Genomic DNA, 17,520 nt, shown 5'->3' with positions numbered 1-17,520 from the left:
AGAGAGAGAGAGAGAGAGAGAGAAATGTGCTTTATGCAATGTATCCACCATTGTCACTGTAAAATAGCATTGTCTAACAGAGAAATCCATTCAGGAATGAGGACAAAAAAGAATCGAAAACCGAAAATAATTAAAGAATATTAACAATCCAATAGAACAGTTGAATTAAGGATGTAGTAATGGAGTATTTATGATCAATCGTAAAATTATATAAAAAAGAGGGTTTAGTGGATTCTTCAGGTCTAGCATGACCACTGTTTTAAATGAAACAAAATAAATACAATTTTAAATTAAATTCAATAAATTGGAAATAAATATTGTCAATGTTTGAATTAAAATCACGGATTCAAACTTGTTTTCTTATTTTCTTTCAGTGATAATGTTTGGCACATACTACGTCGGAACAAAAGTCACAAGAGAAAGGTTGCAGCGAACCAATTTCACAGGAACACGCGACGTCATTGACTCTTACCGATAGCCCTTGTTTGGTAAGTTTAATGGATGGAAATCGCCTATTCGTTTGACGTGGCTGCTGCCATACAGCAAATTACTATTGACTTTCTATTGCATTAAGAGGGGTCGACATGCCGTTCTTGATTTTCTAAATACACTGACGCCACCTTGGTTAAATGCTCAATAAGCTAACTAGCTATTTTGCTGCACATTTCTACGGGTTGTAGTCATCAAAGCTTAGTGAGCTTGCGAACGCATATGCCTCATCGGTGTCTATTATTTGGAAGTCCATAGTTTAAGCGGCGAACTCTTTCTTTGCATTTTGAAAAAAAAATCCATATCCGTTAATGCTGTTTTCTTAGACCAAAAAGCCCTGAGAGTCAAAACAAAATCATATCTTGCAGTGAAAATCCATCTTCCCTGATTTATATTTCACATAAAATTCTTAAATGCTTTGTTCATTCGTTTTTGCTGAGTAACCCATCAATTCGCTTGAATATCTGCCAGGGATGTCCACATGGGGGAGCCAAAGCTATAATCTGCACGGTTTAAACAACAACAAAATCCTTCTGGGGCCTAATAGTGAAGGCAACATGTGCAGTATGTATCTACATTGGTAATATTAGCCTACTATCAAAATGACTACGTTTTTTACGAATACCTAATGAGCCTTCATGATTACATTAAATGATTAAATCTGGACAATGACGTACCATGTGACTAATCTTTTGTGGAATGCTGTCTCAGGGTTAACATTACAACATAAATGCAGTATGTTTCATTGCGTTGATGAAAATATAGAAATGCAGTGAAGACATTTTTTTTAATGTGATTTTTATTTTGAGGATTAAAATAACAAAACAGCCCAGATAAATACAGAGGGTTGTGTCAGGAAGGGCGTCCAACGTAAAAGGTTGGCCAAAACAAACATGCGGATCAAACCTCTAAAAATGGAGGACACTGATTTGCTGTGGCGACCCCTTGAAGGGAAAAGCCGAAAGGAAAATAAATGAAAAATTTAATATTAATAACATGCTCCTTATCTGGGCAAAAACAGTGCAATTAAGCAGAGCACGCGTTTAGATACATTGAATCCTCGAATTATTTTTCCGTTTTTACCTTTGGGTTCCATAACCCATCACACACCACCGGTTCCTATAACGCAAATCTTCATGTGACGTATGCATACATTAACAGAGATCTCGTCTGATTGAATTCCTGCTGATAAACACCCCTTTCAGAAAAAAACTATTGAAAGTTATGGCTACAAGATTTACGACATGACGATATGACTGAATGCTTGTCTTTGCAAACAACAGTGACGTCATTCAGAGCGCCCACATCTTAGAGGCAATGTTTGCAGACAGTAAAACTCATGTATTGGAAAATATTGATAATGTTTGTGTCATATTTGTCCTCATACAGAAACCATATAAAAAAAAAATCCCTCCCCCATCTTCTTCCATTTTCAAAAATCTTTGGAAAAGTACCAGAGAGCCACTCGGCGGTGCTAATGAGCCACATGCTCACGAGCCGAATCTTGCTGACCCTTGGTTTAAGACAATGACAATGGAACTTCATTCAGGGTTCCCATTTTAAGATTTTTTGTGTGGTTTCGTTTTGCGAGAGTCGTTCTTTGTCACATGATGTCCCAAAACGTCACCCTCAGTTCCCACTGTTGCTCACTGTGTTCCATTTGATTGTAAAGCTGTTTCAATACAAGTCCAGTTTTTCATCCAAGTACACTCCTCGTCCTCACTATTGTTTTTAAAAACTGATGTTTAATTCAATGCCACCCAAATATAATGAAATATCAAAACCAGCGCTGAGTCAAAAAGCGACCAACCCAGGGATGACTCAATCACACCTTTTCGCCACCCGAATTGTCCGCGTGAAGGATATGCAGATCATGTCCTATCACTATTAAGGATATGAACCGCATGATTACTTCATCACCTCCTCATTATATATGCAGTGCACTACAAATTGATGGATAACTTGTTTTTTTATTAAATCAAGTCAAGGATTATGGTCTATTAAGTTACTGCAAAAGTGTATTTGTTAACAAGAGAATACTTGCAACATTTCAGATGACACTTTGAAATTTTGGTAGAGAACTCAGTGTATCGTGTGTATGTGTGCGTGCGTGTGTGTGGATGTGAGAGATCTTCCTCTCTAGGTGAGCTGCAATGGCAAAAGAGGGGACAGGTGTTGAACTCACCAGGAAGTTTGTTTCGGAAGCTGAGCTTGATGAGAGGAGGAAAAAAAGACAGGAGGAGTGGGAGAAAGTTAGGAAGCCTGATGACCCTGAGCGTAAGATCACTTCCAAGAATCCTCAACAAGAGTCCTGTGGATCAATTCTAAATAGCTACAAATACTGTACCCGTTTCTTTTTATGCAGAGGTCCCTGAGCAAGAGTATGATTCACGTTCTCTCTATGAGCGTCTGCAGGCGCAGAGAGACAAAAAGCAAGAGGAATTTGAGGAACAATTCAAATTCAGTGGGTATTGGCATGTTCTTATGAAATGTTCTGTTTGTTTTAGGGAGTAATAATTCCATTCGATTTGTAATGTCAATCGCTGATGAAGTGCGTCACAATGTCGATGGTCTATTGACTCAAACTGGGCACGCGGGCATGGATGACTATATTAATCGGATCAGTGTGCACTCTCCAGATACCTAAAGTATGAATTTGCATGGTATACACTTAGCTCACTCAAGGCACAGCTGCATGATCTGCATCCACACTTCCCTCTTGGTAGTACTTAGTCAATGATAGATAGCCCTTATTAAATAAATGAAATAGTCAACAACTGCTTGAGAACACAACCTATTGAAGTGTAGTACTGGGAGAAGTTAGGTAAAATGCCTACAGTGGACATTGTCAAGTTGTGTTGTGGAATGCGTGTATGAGAAGTGCTGTACAGTAAAGTCTCGTTATATAGATATTCTCGGGAGTCGGAAAAAATATTGATATAACCGGACTATCGATTTATCCGATCCTGTGCCGAACTGCATTAAAAGGAGGCAATAAATGGGGGATCTTTAATATGGCATGTAATTTTCTCCTTGAGTTCATGGATTGCGAATCGAGCGTGCTTTTGTACTGTAGTGAAGTGAAAAATAAACTTATGCATTAAATAAAAATGTCATTTATTATTTTCACAACGCACTCTTACAATAGTGACTGAGTAGCACTCGACATTGTGCTATACACACGAGAGAAACCACGAACGCCAGCATATGAAACACATATGAAAAACAGTGATTGTTGCAAGCGATAAAGATATCTGAATACAACACAATTAAACACATGTATGGAAAACAAAAACTGCAACGTTTACTATACATACGTTGTACGTCTGTGTAAGCTCTCAGTCGTACAGGAGTGGTCCATCGATGAGAAGGTTTCTTCAGCCGTCATCTGTACAAAAGTGAAGGTCTCGGACATTTCGCCTCCTATCCAAGAGGCTTCGTCAGAAACGTCCGAAACCTTCACTTTTGTACAGATGACGGCTGAAGAAACCTTCTCATCGATATACATACGTTGATAAATTATCATGCGGCACGTCGAACTCTTTCGCAATGGAGAATGGAGAATTTGCTTCTTGTAGGATTCTCCTCCACAGCCACTATTGCCTTGTACCTCGTTCCGATGTCACAATTCTTACGTTTTCCCATGGTTCAAATTGGAGTTGAACAACTGTATACTGTATAAGAAGATTACAGTATGTTTCAGATGCTATTGCAGCTCTGCTACACTGTGCAAGACACGAAAGAAAGCTGGTCACGTGACCAACGGTGTTACAATACAGATTTCGCTAAAGGTGGTACTGTATAGAAATCCTTAAGCAAATATCGCTTCAGTTTAAGCTGCTTTTGTATCGATATAAGCATACCAAATTGGCTGGCGGGAGATGAAAAGGGGGCCGTAGTAACCGGATTATCGTAATAACCACGTATCGTACTTCTTCTTTTCCTTTCGGCTTTTCCCCTCAGGGGTCGCCACAGCGAATCAATGTCCTCCATCTATCCCGGTTTTGTGCATCCTCTTCTCTCACACCAGCTACCTTCATGTCCTCTTTGACCACATCCATAAACCTCCTCTTCGGTCTTCCTCTCGGTCTCCTGCCTGGCAGTTCAAGACTCAGCATCCTTCTCCCGATATAGTCACTCTCTCTCCTCTGGACATGTCCAAACCATCTCAGTCTGGCCTCTCTGACTTTCTCTCCAAAGCCTCTACATGAGTTGTCCCTCTAATGTACTCATTCCTGATCCTATCCAACCTGGTCACTCCCAAAGGAAACCTCAACATCTTCAGCTCTGCTACCTCCAGCTCTGCTTCCTGTCTTTTCTTCAGTGGCACTGTCTCCAGTCCAAACAGCATGGCTGATCTCACCACGGTTTTATACACTTTTCCTTTCATCCTAGCTGAAACCCTTCTATCACACATTACACCTGACATTTTTCTCCAGCCGCTCCAGCCTGCCTGGACATGCTTCTTCACCTCTTTTCCACACTCTCCATTGCTCTGGACAGTTGACCCCAAGTACTTAAAATCCTCCACCTTTTGGATTGGATTGGATTGGATTTGCCTTTATTAGTCTCACAGTGGAGAAATTTACATTTCACAGCACTTATTTACAGCAAAGCCGGGCAGGCGGCGCTGGAGGTCGGCCTCTATTATTCTTTCTTCTTTATCTCTTCTCCCTGTAGCATCACTCTTGCACTTGGATCCCTCTCATTCACACACATATATTCCGTCTTGCTGCGACTGATCTTCATTCCTCTCCTTTCCAGGGCATATCTCCACAGCTCTAGTTTCTCCGCCACGTGTTCCCAGTTCTCGCTACAGTCATCTGCAAACATCATGGTCCAAGGAGATTCTTGTCTAATATCTCTGATATCGTCTGTCAGCCTGTCCATCACCATAGCAAACAAGAAGGGGCTCAGAGCTGACCCCTGGTGGAGTCCCACCTCCACCTTGAATTCCTCAGTCATACCGACAGCACACCTCACAACTGTCTTACAGTCATGCTACATGTCTTGTCCCGCTCTAACATACTTTTCCGTCACTCCAGACTTCCTCGTGCAATGCCACAGCTCTTCTCTGGGCACCCTGTCATACGCTTTCTCCAGATCTACAAAGACACAATGCAATTCCTTCTGACCTTCTCTATACTTCTCTATCAGCATTCTTAAAGCACACATTGCATCTGTCGTACTCTTTTTTGGCATGAAGCCATACTGCTGCTCGCAAATGTTCACTTCTGCTCTTAGTCTAGCTTCAACTACTTTTTCCCCGAGTTTCATTGTATGGCTCATCAACTTTGTTCCTCTGTAGTTCGTACAACTCTGCACATCTCCTTTATTCTTAAAAATGGGCACGAGTACACTTCGTCTCCATTGTTCAGGCATCTGTTCACCATCTAAGATCTTGTTGAATAACCCAGTCAGGAACACCACCGCCACCTCTCCAAGACACTTCCATACCTCGATTGGTAAATCATCAGGCCCGAGTGCCTTTCCCCCCTTCATCCTCTTCAGCGCCCTCCTCACTTCATCCTTGCTAATGCTTGCTACGTCTTGGTCCACAACAGTCTCGTCTTCTACTCTTTGTTCCTTCTCATTTTCCTCATTCATCAATTCTTCGAAGTACTCTTTCCATCTTGCCATCACACTACTGGCACCTGTTAATACATTGCCATTTCTATCCTTAATCACCCGAACCTGCTTAACCGAGCCAGCCTGTAAAGATCAGTCTCACCTTCCTTGCTGTCCAGCCGAGCATATAAGTCATCATAGGCCTCTTGTTTGGCCTTTGCCACCTTTACTTTAACCGTGCGCTGCATCTCCTTGTACTGCTGTCTACTCTCGTCCGTCCTCTCAGTGTCCCACTTCTTCTTTGCTAACCTCTTTCTCTGTATACACTCCTGCACCTCCCCATTCCACCACCAAGTCTCCTTATCTACCTTTCTTCCACTCGATACACCAAGTACTTTCCGACCTGTGTCTCTGATTATGTTCGCTGTAGTTTGCCAGTCATCTGGAAGGACCTCTTGCCCACCCAGTGCTTGTCTTACCTCCTTCCTAAATGTCATGCAACACTCTTCCTTTTTCAACTTCCACCATTTTGTCCTCACTTCAGCCTTTGATTTCTTCATCTTCCTCACTGCCAGCGTCATCCTACACACCACCAACCTATGCTGTCTGGCTACACTCTCACCAACCACTACTTTGCAATCACTGATTTCCTTTAGATGGCGCCGTTGACACAAAATGTAGTCTACCTGTGTACTTCTGCCTCCACTCTTGTAGGTCACCCTATGTTCCTGTCTCTTTTGAAAGAAAGTATTCACAATGTGGCTACATTAACCACGTATCGTACTAACCGGAAGTAATTATACATAAAAGACTCAAAATTTGCCGGGAAATGAAAATAGTATCGTAATAAACAGTACCATCAATATAACCGATATCGATATAACGAGACTTTACTGTATTTGAGTGAAATTCATGCCATAATACTTAAAATGCGTTTTGTGCTTTTGAACAATATTCGATGAAAAACAAATGTCCCATCACATTTGGAAAATTGTCAAGTATCCGTACTTGCTGTTGGCTCAATAATAATGCTAATAATAATACATTTCATTTATAAGCGCCTTTCAAGACTCTCAAGGACATTTAACAGTCACAGGATATTTTTTCTGCGGCTCAAATGTAAGTACTGTATTTTTTGTTGTATAAGGCGCACCGAAGTATAAGGCGCACCCCCAATGAATGGTGTACATGTATTTTCAAATGTTTTCCATATACAGTAAAGTCTCGTTATATCGATATTCTCGGGAGTCGGAAAAAATATCGATATAACCGGACTATCGATATATCCGATCCTGCGGCATGTAAATTTTCTCCTTGCGTTCATAGAAATAGTATCGTAATAAGCAGTACTATCGATATAACCAATATCGATATAACGAGACTTTACTGTATGGTGTATGGTGCAACTTCAATGAATGAAAAACGTTTTCCAAAAGTTCTCCAAATATAAGGCACACCACTTTATGAGGCGCTACAGTAGAGGCAGGGGTTACGCACCACTTCTTCTACAGGGGGAAATGGAGTCGGTGGCTGCTGACAGGAGTTACGAGACCTGTTGTGACTCAATATTACTGCGCACCTCCGTATAAGGCGCAGGATCATCTTTTCAAGAAAATGAAGGCTTTTGGGTATGCCATATACACCGGAAAATATGGTCGTTAGACTCAGTATAACAAGAAGCAGTATTAATTAAATCCCAATATTGACTTTTTTTGCCATGAAGTTGCACGCAAACATATCTTTTTTTCACAGGTTCTTGAAGGATTAAAATTCAACATCATTCAATCATAATTTCAAAATGCATATTCAAATGAGATTTGCTTTGAAAAATAAGAGTGAACCCATGGGTTTCTTCTTTACAGCACACATTTAAATATGATTCTCTTTCCCGACAGCATACGGTACATGCCTGAATTTTGCAAATATGTTGAAGTACATTTGAGTATCATCAAGCTCTTTTTATGGTTTAACGTACATGAAGGTCACCTAAGTGTATTTTCAAGCAGACAGTCATGCTGCCCCCCCCCCCCCCTGCTATAAAATGCCATGATTTTGCTGCAACGTGCTAAGAGCAGCTTTGTTTCCATGGTGACAGAGAACATGGTGAGGGGATTGGACGATGATGAGACCAGCTTCCTGGATGAGGTTTCCCGGCAACAGAGCTTGGTGGAGAAGCAACGCAGGGATGAAGAGAAACTGGAACTGTTGGAATACAGAATATCCTTTTGTCAGTGTCATAGTGGCTAACTTGGTTGTCTTATTTGAGCTCCTTGACACCACACTGGCAATCTTAGATGACCTTTTTTAATATCTTTTCCTGCTTGCACACCTATGTGGAATAAACACTGTCATGTTATGGTTCCTGTGGATCCTTAAAAAGTCTTATATCCATTAATACAACAAAGTGGCCTTAATTGGCCTTACAATGTATTTAAGCAAACTTTCAACAGTCTTAAAATTGTTCAATGAGGAGGAATATTTCATTATTATAGTCTCAAGCATCAAAATAAGTAAACATTCTAAAAGGAAAAAAAATACATGAATGACTCTCAGAGTACCATCACACAGTGATGAGAGCAGAACCAATGAAACAGTGATGTGTTTTTAGTTGCACATCATTGATGGACTTAAGCTTCGGTCACCATGGGACTTTGAGAACATTGCTTGGAATAGCATCAGGAAGCAGAAGCCGGTCCAACATATCACCCATGTGGCCTGATGTGAGAACAACATCACCCAACCCCGAAAAAAAGATGTAATTAAATATGATTTACTTGGAAAATGACAGGAGCACAGGAGTGTTGACACCTCAAATATCCTGCAGCATATGACCATCCGTCATCTTCAGCTTTCCCCCTTGCTTATCACACTGAGTTCTTTATATTTTCTTCCTCATCCACAGCAGACAACCAGTTTGTGTGTAAATGGCAACAAAGTGGGTTGTCCTGGAAACTGCATCGTCATGTGGTAACGAAGCTAGCCATTTCATACAATCTTGCTGCTTTGAGGAGCTCAAAAGCATTCATTTCAACCTCATACAGCCTGTACCTAAATGTGTCTGAATGAACACATTCGGATTGTGGCGTGAATCCCTTGAGCGATGCCTACTTTTTTTTCCCTATTTTAGCCCTCTAATCTGTGTCACTTCCAAGTCTTTTTATTAGCTGCTCTGCATTTATTGGAGCGTAATGCTCATCGGCTTTCATATTTGCCGCATGTTATGATATCCGCCGTTAGAATGTTTCTTGTGGTGTTATAAAAGTTCATTGACCTTAACACGATATCATCACAGTGCCGTGGCAAAGCAAGTATCCTCTGACAGCCGCCCAGAGTCTGAGAAGAAGGCAACAGCTAAACAATCAGTGGCGGAGCAAAGGACCAGCCATTTGTCTCAGGCTCATTTACTGGCTGGTGCTGTCAAACGACGCAGGTATGTGTAGCATATGCCGCACTGCTACATAACACGTATACACGCACACACACACACACACACACACACACACACACACACACACACACACACACACACACACACACACACACACACACACACACACACACAAAAGCTTTCTACTTCCATATTTTCGTGACCAGATGGCCTATCGTATTAAAAGACGCAGTCCCAGTGTACATACGTGAGGCGCATTGGACACAGAAATTATAAGTTAGTATAGTGATAAAGAATGATAAGAAAGCATAGTTTTTAGTTTTTTTAGGCATATCGGGCAACATTGAGTTGAGCCATTGAAGTGAATTGGTTGGGTATTTGCAAAAAAATAAAGAATAAATTACCGTATTTTCCTGTGGATAAGGCACAGCCCCATCGAATGGTGTATTTTCAAACATTTTCCTTATACAAAGCGCACTGAACTATAAGGAGCACCTCCAATGAATGAAAAATGTTTTCCAACTACAATATATAAATATGTAAAAGTTTTCAAAATATAAGGCACACCACATTATAAGGCGCTTCAGTAGAGGCTGGGGTTACGCACTACTTCTTCTACAGGGGAAAATGGACTCGGTGGCTGCTGACTGTAGTTGCAAGACCAGTTGTGGCTCAATGTTACTTCACATATAAGGCGCAGGGTCCACTTTGGAAGAAAATCAAGGCTTTTGGGTGTGCCTTATACAGCGGTAAATATGGTAGATTTGTCAGTTCTGACATTAAATTTGTTTTTGGAGAGTGATTCGGTGGAAAAAAAGGCAGGTTGAACATCATTTGCAAATCAGCTGGACAGTCCAGTTTTTTGAGGAGTACCATCTTTTCTCTCCATCTTAACTCTCTGTCTTGTCTTACCTGAAACAGTTCTTCACAGTCATCAGACAGCAGTAAGAAGCAGAAGATGGAAAGTGAAACAACAGGAAACGGAGACAAACATACAGGTGGGCATCAAGCATGAGGCCTAAAACTGTTCATACCTCGTTCAAAAGAATAACAAGTTACGCCAGTCCAACGTTTGCATTATACAATACAATACAAAACATATTGATTTATACAGCGCTTTAACAACAGCTGAAGCTGCAACAAGCAGGCATCATATACAGGAAATAAAGCGGTCACAAAGTTAGGAGAAAAAAATTGTGATTGTTTCGCGCATTCAAACACACCAAAACACCTTTGGAATGATACACGTAGCAATCGATTTGTTTGCGGTGTTAGCCAGCTTTTAAACCTCAGCATTGCACTTCGTAGGCAAGTAAATATCCGATGAATAAAATGAGCCAACTTTCAAGAATTGTGCAATGGTGCATCCATGAAATGAGGTCCATTTTCCCATTTAAAAGAATGGAAATGCGATTAATCCGTTCCAGCCTCCATATTGTATTTACGTTTTAGATGTCTGCTGTTCAAAAAAATTGTAGCAGGGAGAAGCCTGTGTGTAGGCGGAACATCCACTGTACACACAAAAGCGTGCTCTCTTGTGGGGAGTAGTCATTGAGGTTTTTTGTCTTCGTTTTTTTTTTGCGGAAGGGAGGGACATAAGTCTTCTTGTGCCGGTCCCAAGCCCGGATAAATACAGAGGGTTGTGTCAGGAAGGGCATCCGACGTAAAAGCTTGGCCAAAACAAACATGCGGATCATACGTCTAAACATGGAGGACACTGATCAGCTCATCAGCCAGCTCTGAAGCTGCATCAAAATGGTCCTGATGATTTGAATCAGGTGCGTTGCAGTTGAAATTTGCATACTCGGTACGGCAGCCAATCAGAAGCCTGCTTCTTTCTTCCGGACTTTCGCAAGCGTTATAAAGTCGTGCAATTGCATGTCGTTTTCCAAAATAGATGCACAGAACCTCAGCCCAGAAGAAAGATTCAAAAGAAGCTAACAACATATGTGACGCTACAAAACGTAAATTTACATTAAACCGTGACTGTAAAGTGTACGTGAGACTCATGAAAGGGGCTTAGTGGCTCGTAGGAAGCAATCCAAACGTTGCATTGTGCACCGCAATGACAATCGACTACTACAGCAAAATCTACAGCCATGCACATTTACCGTAAATTAAGCAAGGTAGCATTTATAGTAGGTACATTCTTGATTAAAAAAAAAAACTTTACACCATGTGACAATGTTTTTAATTGGGATTAGTTGTCTCATTGTGCTTCAAGTTGTGAAAAATGGGCCAGGCAACTTTTCAGTTATCTGCCCTGTTGTTCGCTCACTTTTTGTCATGAGTTTTAGACAATGACAATTTGTACTATAATTTGGGCAAGTTTGGCGGGCCGGATTAAAAAGCCTAACGGGCCGTATGTGGCCCGCGGGCCGTAGTTTGCCCATGTCTGCACTAGTCTAATGTACCCCTTTTGCTCTTTAATGTCACTGTGATTTAATTAAGACAATAACTGGCAGCTTGCCTTCACCAAATTTAAAGGATAACCGACGCCTCCGGTCAAGTTGTGTCCATAATTTGTAAAATCACTTGAAATGACTTCCACTGAGCGTATTTTACAAAGATTCCACCGCATATACAGTAAAGTCTCGTTATATCGATATCGGATATATCGATAGTCCCGGTTATATCGATACTATTTCTATGCACGCACGGAGAAAATTACATGCAAACAGGGTCGGATATATCGATAGTCCCGGTTATATCGATATTTTTTCGGACTCCCTTGAATATCGATATAACGAGACTTTACTGTAGCTATATTTTACGTTTTAAGACTCGCGCTGAATATTCAGGAAGTCTTGTTTTCGAGTTGGTGACGAATCCTGACGTGACGTCACGTCAGGAACGCCTCTGACCGAGAAAGTGACACACAATGCATTTTGGGTACTTTGTTTGGTCTGAAAACTGTTGATCTGTGTTGATCTGTGTTGATGGCGAAATTAGAAGGAAAATGTGATGGTGAATCATTGTGTGTTGCACCAAGACTACTACTTGATACTAGTTGAGGCAAATCAGCCCATTTCCAATGGAGCTTGGGCGCCATCTTGTGCATTTTCTTGGTCGCTACATTGGAGTCCTGACGACTCGAATTGATACGGAAGGACTTCTTTAATGGATTGCAAACATTTATGCTTTCCTCTTCAGAACTATTTGAATCTAATTCATAACTGGATGAGTAACAAGAAAGCATCTTCTCCGAATCTGAAGCCATTGTTTTGATTTTAGAGCAGGGGTCTCAAACTCAATATACCCGGGGGCCGCTGGAGGCAGAGTCTGGGTGAGGCTGGGCCGCATCAGGATTTCCACGAGAAAAGCACAGATAAAACTATCCAATGTTCTCAAATTTCATTTTTATTTTTGACACACAAAAAAATGAATTAAATAAATAAATGGAAAAATGATTAAAAAATAAATTAACAAGTAATAAATAACTAAAATAATTATAATTATTATAAGGCAGATACAGACGACTGAAAAAACTACAGGAAAACTAATTATTTTAAAAAAGTTTCAAATGTCTGTATTCATAGTTCTTTAACCTTTAACTTTCTTAACATAAAGAAAATATTGAACATGAACTGTCCTTAACATGGCTTCTCTTGCCTACTTGTTCAGCTGCACACACACAAGTTTCATTCATATCAATCATGCGGGCCGCACTAACATTAATCTTTCATATCAAGGTGGGCCGCAAAATAGTCTTTCGGGGGCCGCGAGTTCGAGACCCCTGTTTTAGAGCAAAGCAAGACGTCCTGGCGTGACGTCATGGGCAAGGGGGCGGGACCTTCTGAAACTCACCATTCCATGATGAGTTGAAACTCTCAGTCTTGACAGTAAATTTTGTTGTTCAGAACAGGAGGCAGGAAGGGGGCGAAAACCAGCGGTGGCTGAAAACCAACAAACTGTCACGGGCCTGACGCCCGAGAGCCCGTCGACCCCCCTTAATTCCAGTCCGGCTCTGCTTCGCCTGCCCTCTGCGGCGGTCTGCATCGGTGTCCTCCCGGGCCTCTGCGATTATTCGGGCAGCAGCGACTCTGACAGCAGCTCGGACAGCGAAGGTAGCGTGGATGCAATCGTGTTGCCGTACCCGAGGCACAGCAGAACCAAAAGATAGTCTGTTTTGCACACGATAATCTCACACATTCAAACTAAACATTGCATTGTTTAGTTATACTGACCATGTCACAAGAAATTAGTAGCCATCGTTATGAAAGTAAGAATACAGTTTATCATACACTGGTGAGTACTCTAACGTTTCCACAAGCTTTCTGTGCTATTATCTTCTGCTAATAACTAACACTAACATTGCTGTTTGGAATGGGCCTGATAACTACTGATTAATTAAACAGTCGTTTTGAATGTCGTTGATTGTGTGGAAGTGTTCATTAATAGTATCGTAAAGCAGTGGAGTGCGGGACTTTGGAAAAACCAACCGTTGATTCTGTGTTGCGACAATACGAAAGGTAGCATTAGAGCTTCACTTAAACTTCCTTTTAACAGCATGTCCCCTAATGCACAGTACTTCCGTTTGCCTCAGGGGTTCTGCAACAATTTAGAAGTCACACCTGGGTCACACTTGAATATTATATAATCATCTCTTTCAAAGTTAACATCCCTTATAACAAATAGGAACATCTCACAAAATCGTGAAATGTGATTTAGCATACTCTTTAACGAAAGTACAATTCTCATACAGTGATACCTCAGCTCACGAACTTAATTGGTTCCCAGAAAGTGTGTGTAAGGCGTAAAGTTTGTCTGCCAAACATTTGTTTCCCATAAGAAACCATTAAAATGAGAATGATCTGTTCCCAGGTCTCCATAAAACGTAATGTTCTACTAAATACGCCTTAAAACTACACAAAATGTACCTTATTTTATGTATAATAAATGTGCTATTGTATTGTAATTAAAGAAATAAACTGTACTGTCAAATAAAGTCGTTTTTTAATTTATCTTTGTGTTGGTCATTGATGTAGTTGCCTCTTGATAATATCCGAGTGAAGTTGCTTTGGTTTCTTAGCGATAATACTCTCACTCACACTGTCCCCTGCTAGCTGCTTTTCATTAATCCAAATCAACAGAAGTTTTTCAACCTCTTCTGTTGCCTGAGAGCGTTGCTTAGACAACACAGAAACACCTTTAGCCACACACACACCCTTAATAGCTTCCTCGTTCTTAAGGATGGTAGCAATGGTCGACTTAGCGTCCTCGTATTAGGACGTTAAGTCACACAAGCGCACACCTCCTTTGTATTTTTCGATGATCTCCTTCTTCTGCTCGATCGTAATTTTCTTTTGTGTCTCCTTCGGCTTAACACGAGCCTGTGGTGGGGTCTTTTTCGGTCCCATAAGAGCAAAAGTACTCCACACGATAACAAACCACGTATGCACTCAAGAAATGGGGTGACGAAAACTAGTCCGCCAGCCACTGTGGCGCCTTTCGACCATGTGGTTTGGTGTTCATCTGCCGAAAAGTTGTCTGCCAGCCACCGTGGCGCCGTGTGGTTTGGTTCATCTGCCGAAAACTAGTTTGTCAGCAGAGACTATATGCTCGCGAATTTAATGTTCGTGAGCGGAGGTATCACTGTTTAATACAAGAAAATAAAAGCAGATTTTAATTCCAAACAATTCATGCACTGACTTCAATTAGGCTGCGCATTAACCAGAGCACTGTAAATCCCCACTCCAGTGTATTTTACTGCATGTTTCAGTTTCAGCAAACTAAAAAGGTTCTTTGCAATATGTTTCCATTACAAAATAATCAAAAAGTGTGATTGCTGAAATACTGAAACATGCCCAAAAAGTATGAATTAACATTAACCTTTCTAAAATCATTGTGTTTCGTCTTCCAATTATCCAGAATGGGCTTCTAGAGCCCGTAAAATGAGAGAATCTTCACTTTATTCAAAATTTACATCTCCTCATACACAGAACTTCCGCCGTACTCAAGCGTTGTGCAACATATTCAACAGTCCATCCCGAAACACATATTCACAGACTCATAATCCTATTGTTACATCAACACATTTACAGTATTTTTCGGAATTTTAAGTCACTTTTTTTTCATAGTTTGGCTGGCTCGAAAACTTATACTCATGTACAACTTGTATATATAATTATTAAAGCTCAAACTTGGACCCAACGTTCCCAATTCCCAATTGTATTGATGACAATCAACACATTTTGGTTGGATTTGAAAGTGGAAACGTTTTTCTTTGAACTTTAAAATCACTTAGGTGAACTAGAATCCTCCCTCCCCCACGCTTCAAGTTGCATGTTTTTGATGGGTGCCATTTATAATGTGGAGTGATTTATAGTCTGAAAATATAGTGCTCTCAATTTGTTTCCTGTCTATCAGTGACATTAGATATTGTAACCTGAAGCATACCAGACCTCCGCTCTGGCACTTCTCCATCAATGTCTGTCATACTGTACAAAAAAAGATGTGTAAGACATTTAGAAATAGATTCTCCTGTTAAAAATACAAAAATAATAATTACATGCCTTTTTCACTTTAAAGTAATTTAAACAGGATCGGTTCCTCGTGGTGTTTTCTTTCTTTGTGTTACAACCTGTACCAATTCCTGCTAAATTCTCACAAGAAGAGCAACAATCCCCTTCATAATTTCCTGTTGTTTTCACATTAGAACTTTTGCAGTCAGGGGGGCAAAACTGAGCAAAATAGGCCTGATAAATCAGAATACGAAAACCATGCATTTTAATTGGACACAATCTGTGCAGCTGTTTGTGCTTTTGCTAATGTTGTACTCAAACGTGATGCTTCTCCCTCAATCACGTTTCATGCAGTCTAGCCAAGCAAGCAATCCCGCACTGCCTACTCCGATGACGTCCCCATTTCCCCAACTAGTCCCACACACCTCTCCCAACTCAAGCCACACTGACGACATGCTGTGCTATTGGGAAAAGTGATTGACCGCTGCGGAGGAAGGAAAAAGACTTCTTTCTGTCTGTCATTTGCATATCACATAACTCGTACCATTGTAGCTCGGCTAACAAACAGACGAGTGAGATGCGGCAGGAGACGCTCCTCTTTGAGCCCCACGTAGTCAGATTTATGTTGGAGAATATTGGAATGTCTGTCACACAAAGTTGTGGAATTCAGGGAAGACGTTCATCTGTTTATTCCTGCCCCAGACTCCAAAGAGAAATAAAAAGCTTTCTGTTTTAGTTGGTGTCTGTGTGTTTATTATCAATGTTTCCTGTTGATGAAGTACATAAAATATCTGGAGCTTTTTCAAAAATGTATGAACACCGTTAAAGATGGGAGAGAATCATATATTTTTTGTTTTAGTATGGTTTCTGTAGTAGTACAAACATTCTTAAAATTTACCAATGCCATGAAATTGTGTCAAATAAAGATTACATTTCAAAATTTCTGTCTGAAAAATTGTCATCATAGCCCAGACATGGGCAAACTACGGCCCGCGGGCCACATACGGCCCGTTAGGCTTTTTAATCCGGCCCGCCGAACCTGCCCAAATTATAGTAAAAACAGCGTCTGAAACTCATTACAAAAAGTTAGCGGACAACAGGGCAGATAACTGAAAAGTTGCCTGCCCCATTTTTCACAACCTGAAGCACAATGAGACAACTAATCACATTAAAAAACTTTGTCAACATTGTACCTACTACAAATGCTACCTTGCTTAATTTACGGTAAATGCGCATGGCTAGATTTTGCTGCAGTAGTCGATTGTCATTGTGGTGCACAATGCAACGTTTGCATTGCTTCCTACGAGCCACTCAGCCCCTTTCATGAGTCTCACGTACACTTTACAGTCACGGTTTAATGTAAATTTACGTTTTGTAGCGTCACATATGTTGTTAGCTTCTATTGAATCTTTCTTCTGAGCTGAGGTTATGTGCATCTATTTTGGAAAATGAGATGCAATTGCACGACTTTATAACGCTTGCGAAAGTCCGGAAGAAAGCAGCATGCTTCTGATTGGCTGCCGTGCCGAGTATGCAAATTTCACTGCAGGTTGCCTATGTCTGTGTGCTCGGCGACGGTTTGCGCGTGAAGGCGAGGGCGTCAGTGAGGAG

At 40.9% G+C, this 17,520-nt stretch overlaps 1 protein-coding gene across 1 annotated transcript; it reads left to right on the top strand.

Annotated features, from left to right (window-relative positions):
* Positions 1 to 433: 433 nt before the first annotated feature.
* psme3ip1 (proteasome activator subunit 3 interacting protein 1) lies at positions 434 to 16,257 on the top strand. Its single transcript, XM_088997466.1, has 7 exons — positions 434 to 488; positions 2,619 to 2,766; positions 2,855 to 2,953; positions 8,153 to 8,275; positions 9,349 to 9,487; positions 10,367 to 10,443; positions 13,306 to 16,257. Exons 2-7 carry the CDS (start codon positions 2,643 to 2,645, stop codon positions 13,566 to 13,568), a joined length of 825 nt encoding a protein of 274 aa, XP_088853592.1. The 5' UTR covers positions 434 to 488; positions 2,619 to 2,642; the 3' UTR covers positions 13,569 to 16,257.
* Positions 16,258 to 17,520: the final 1,263 nt, after the last annotated feature.

Source organism: Hippocampus bargibanti, linkage group LG05, assembly GCF_051943395.1.
Source record: "Hippocampus bargibanti isolate YZ-2025 linkage group LG05, ASM5194339v1, whole genome shotgun sequence".
NCBI classification, from domain to species: Eukaryota; Metazoa; Chordata; class Actinopteri; order Syngnathiformes; family Syngnathidae; genus Hippocampus; species Hippocampus bargibanti.
Note: the sequence above shows the minus strand (reverse complement) of the source record. Positions and strands in the feature narration are given on the sequence as shown.

Excerpts from the sequence above, each read along its gene's own strand:
- psme3ip1 (XM_088997466.1), top strand. The coding sequence starts at position 2,643 with ATGGCAAAAGAGGGGACAGGTGTTGAACTCACCAGGAAGTTTGTTTCG. Across the intron at positions 9,488-10,366 it reads GGTGCTGTCAAACGACGCAG|TTCTTCACAGTCATCAGACA; the intron begins GTATGTGTAGCA and ends TACCTGAAACAG. Across the intron at positions 10,444-13,305 it reads AAACGGAGACAAACATACAG|AACAGGAGGCAGGAAGGGGG; the intron begins GTGGGCATCAAG and ends TTTGTTGTTCAG.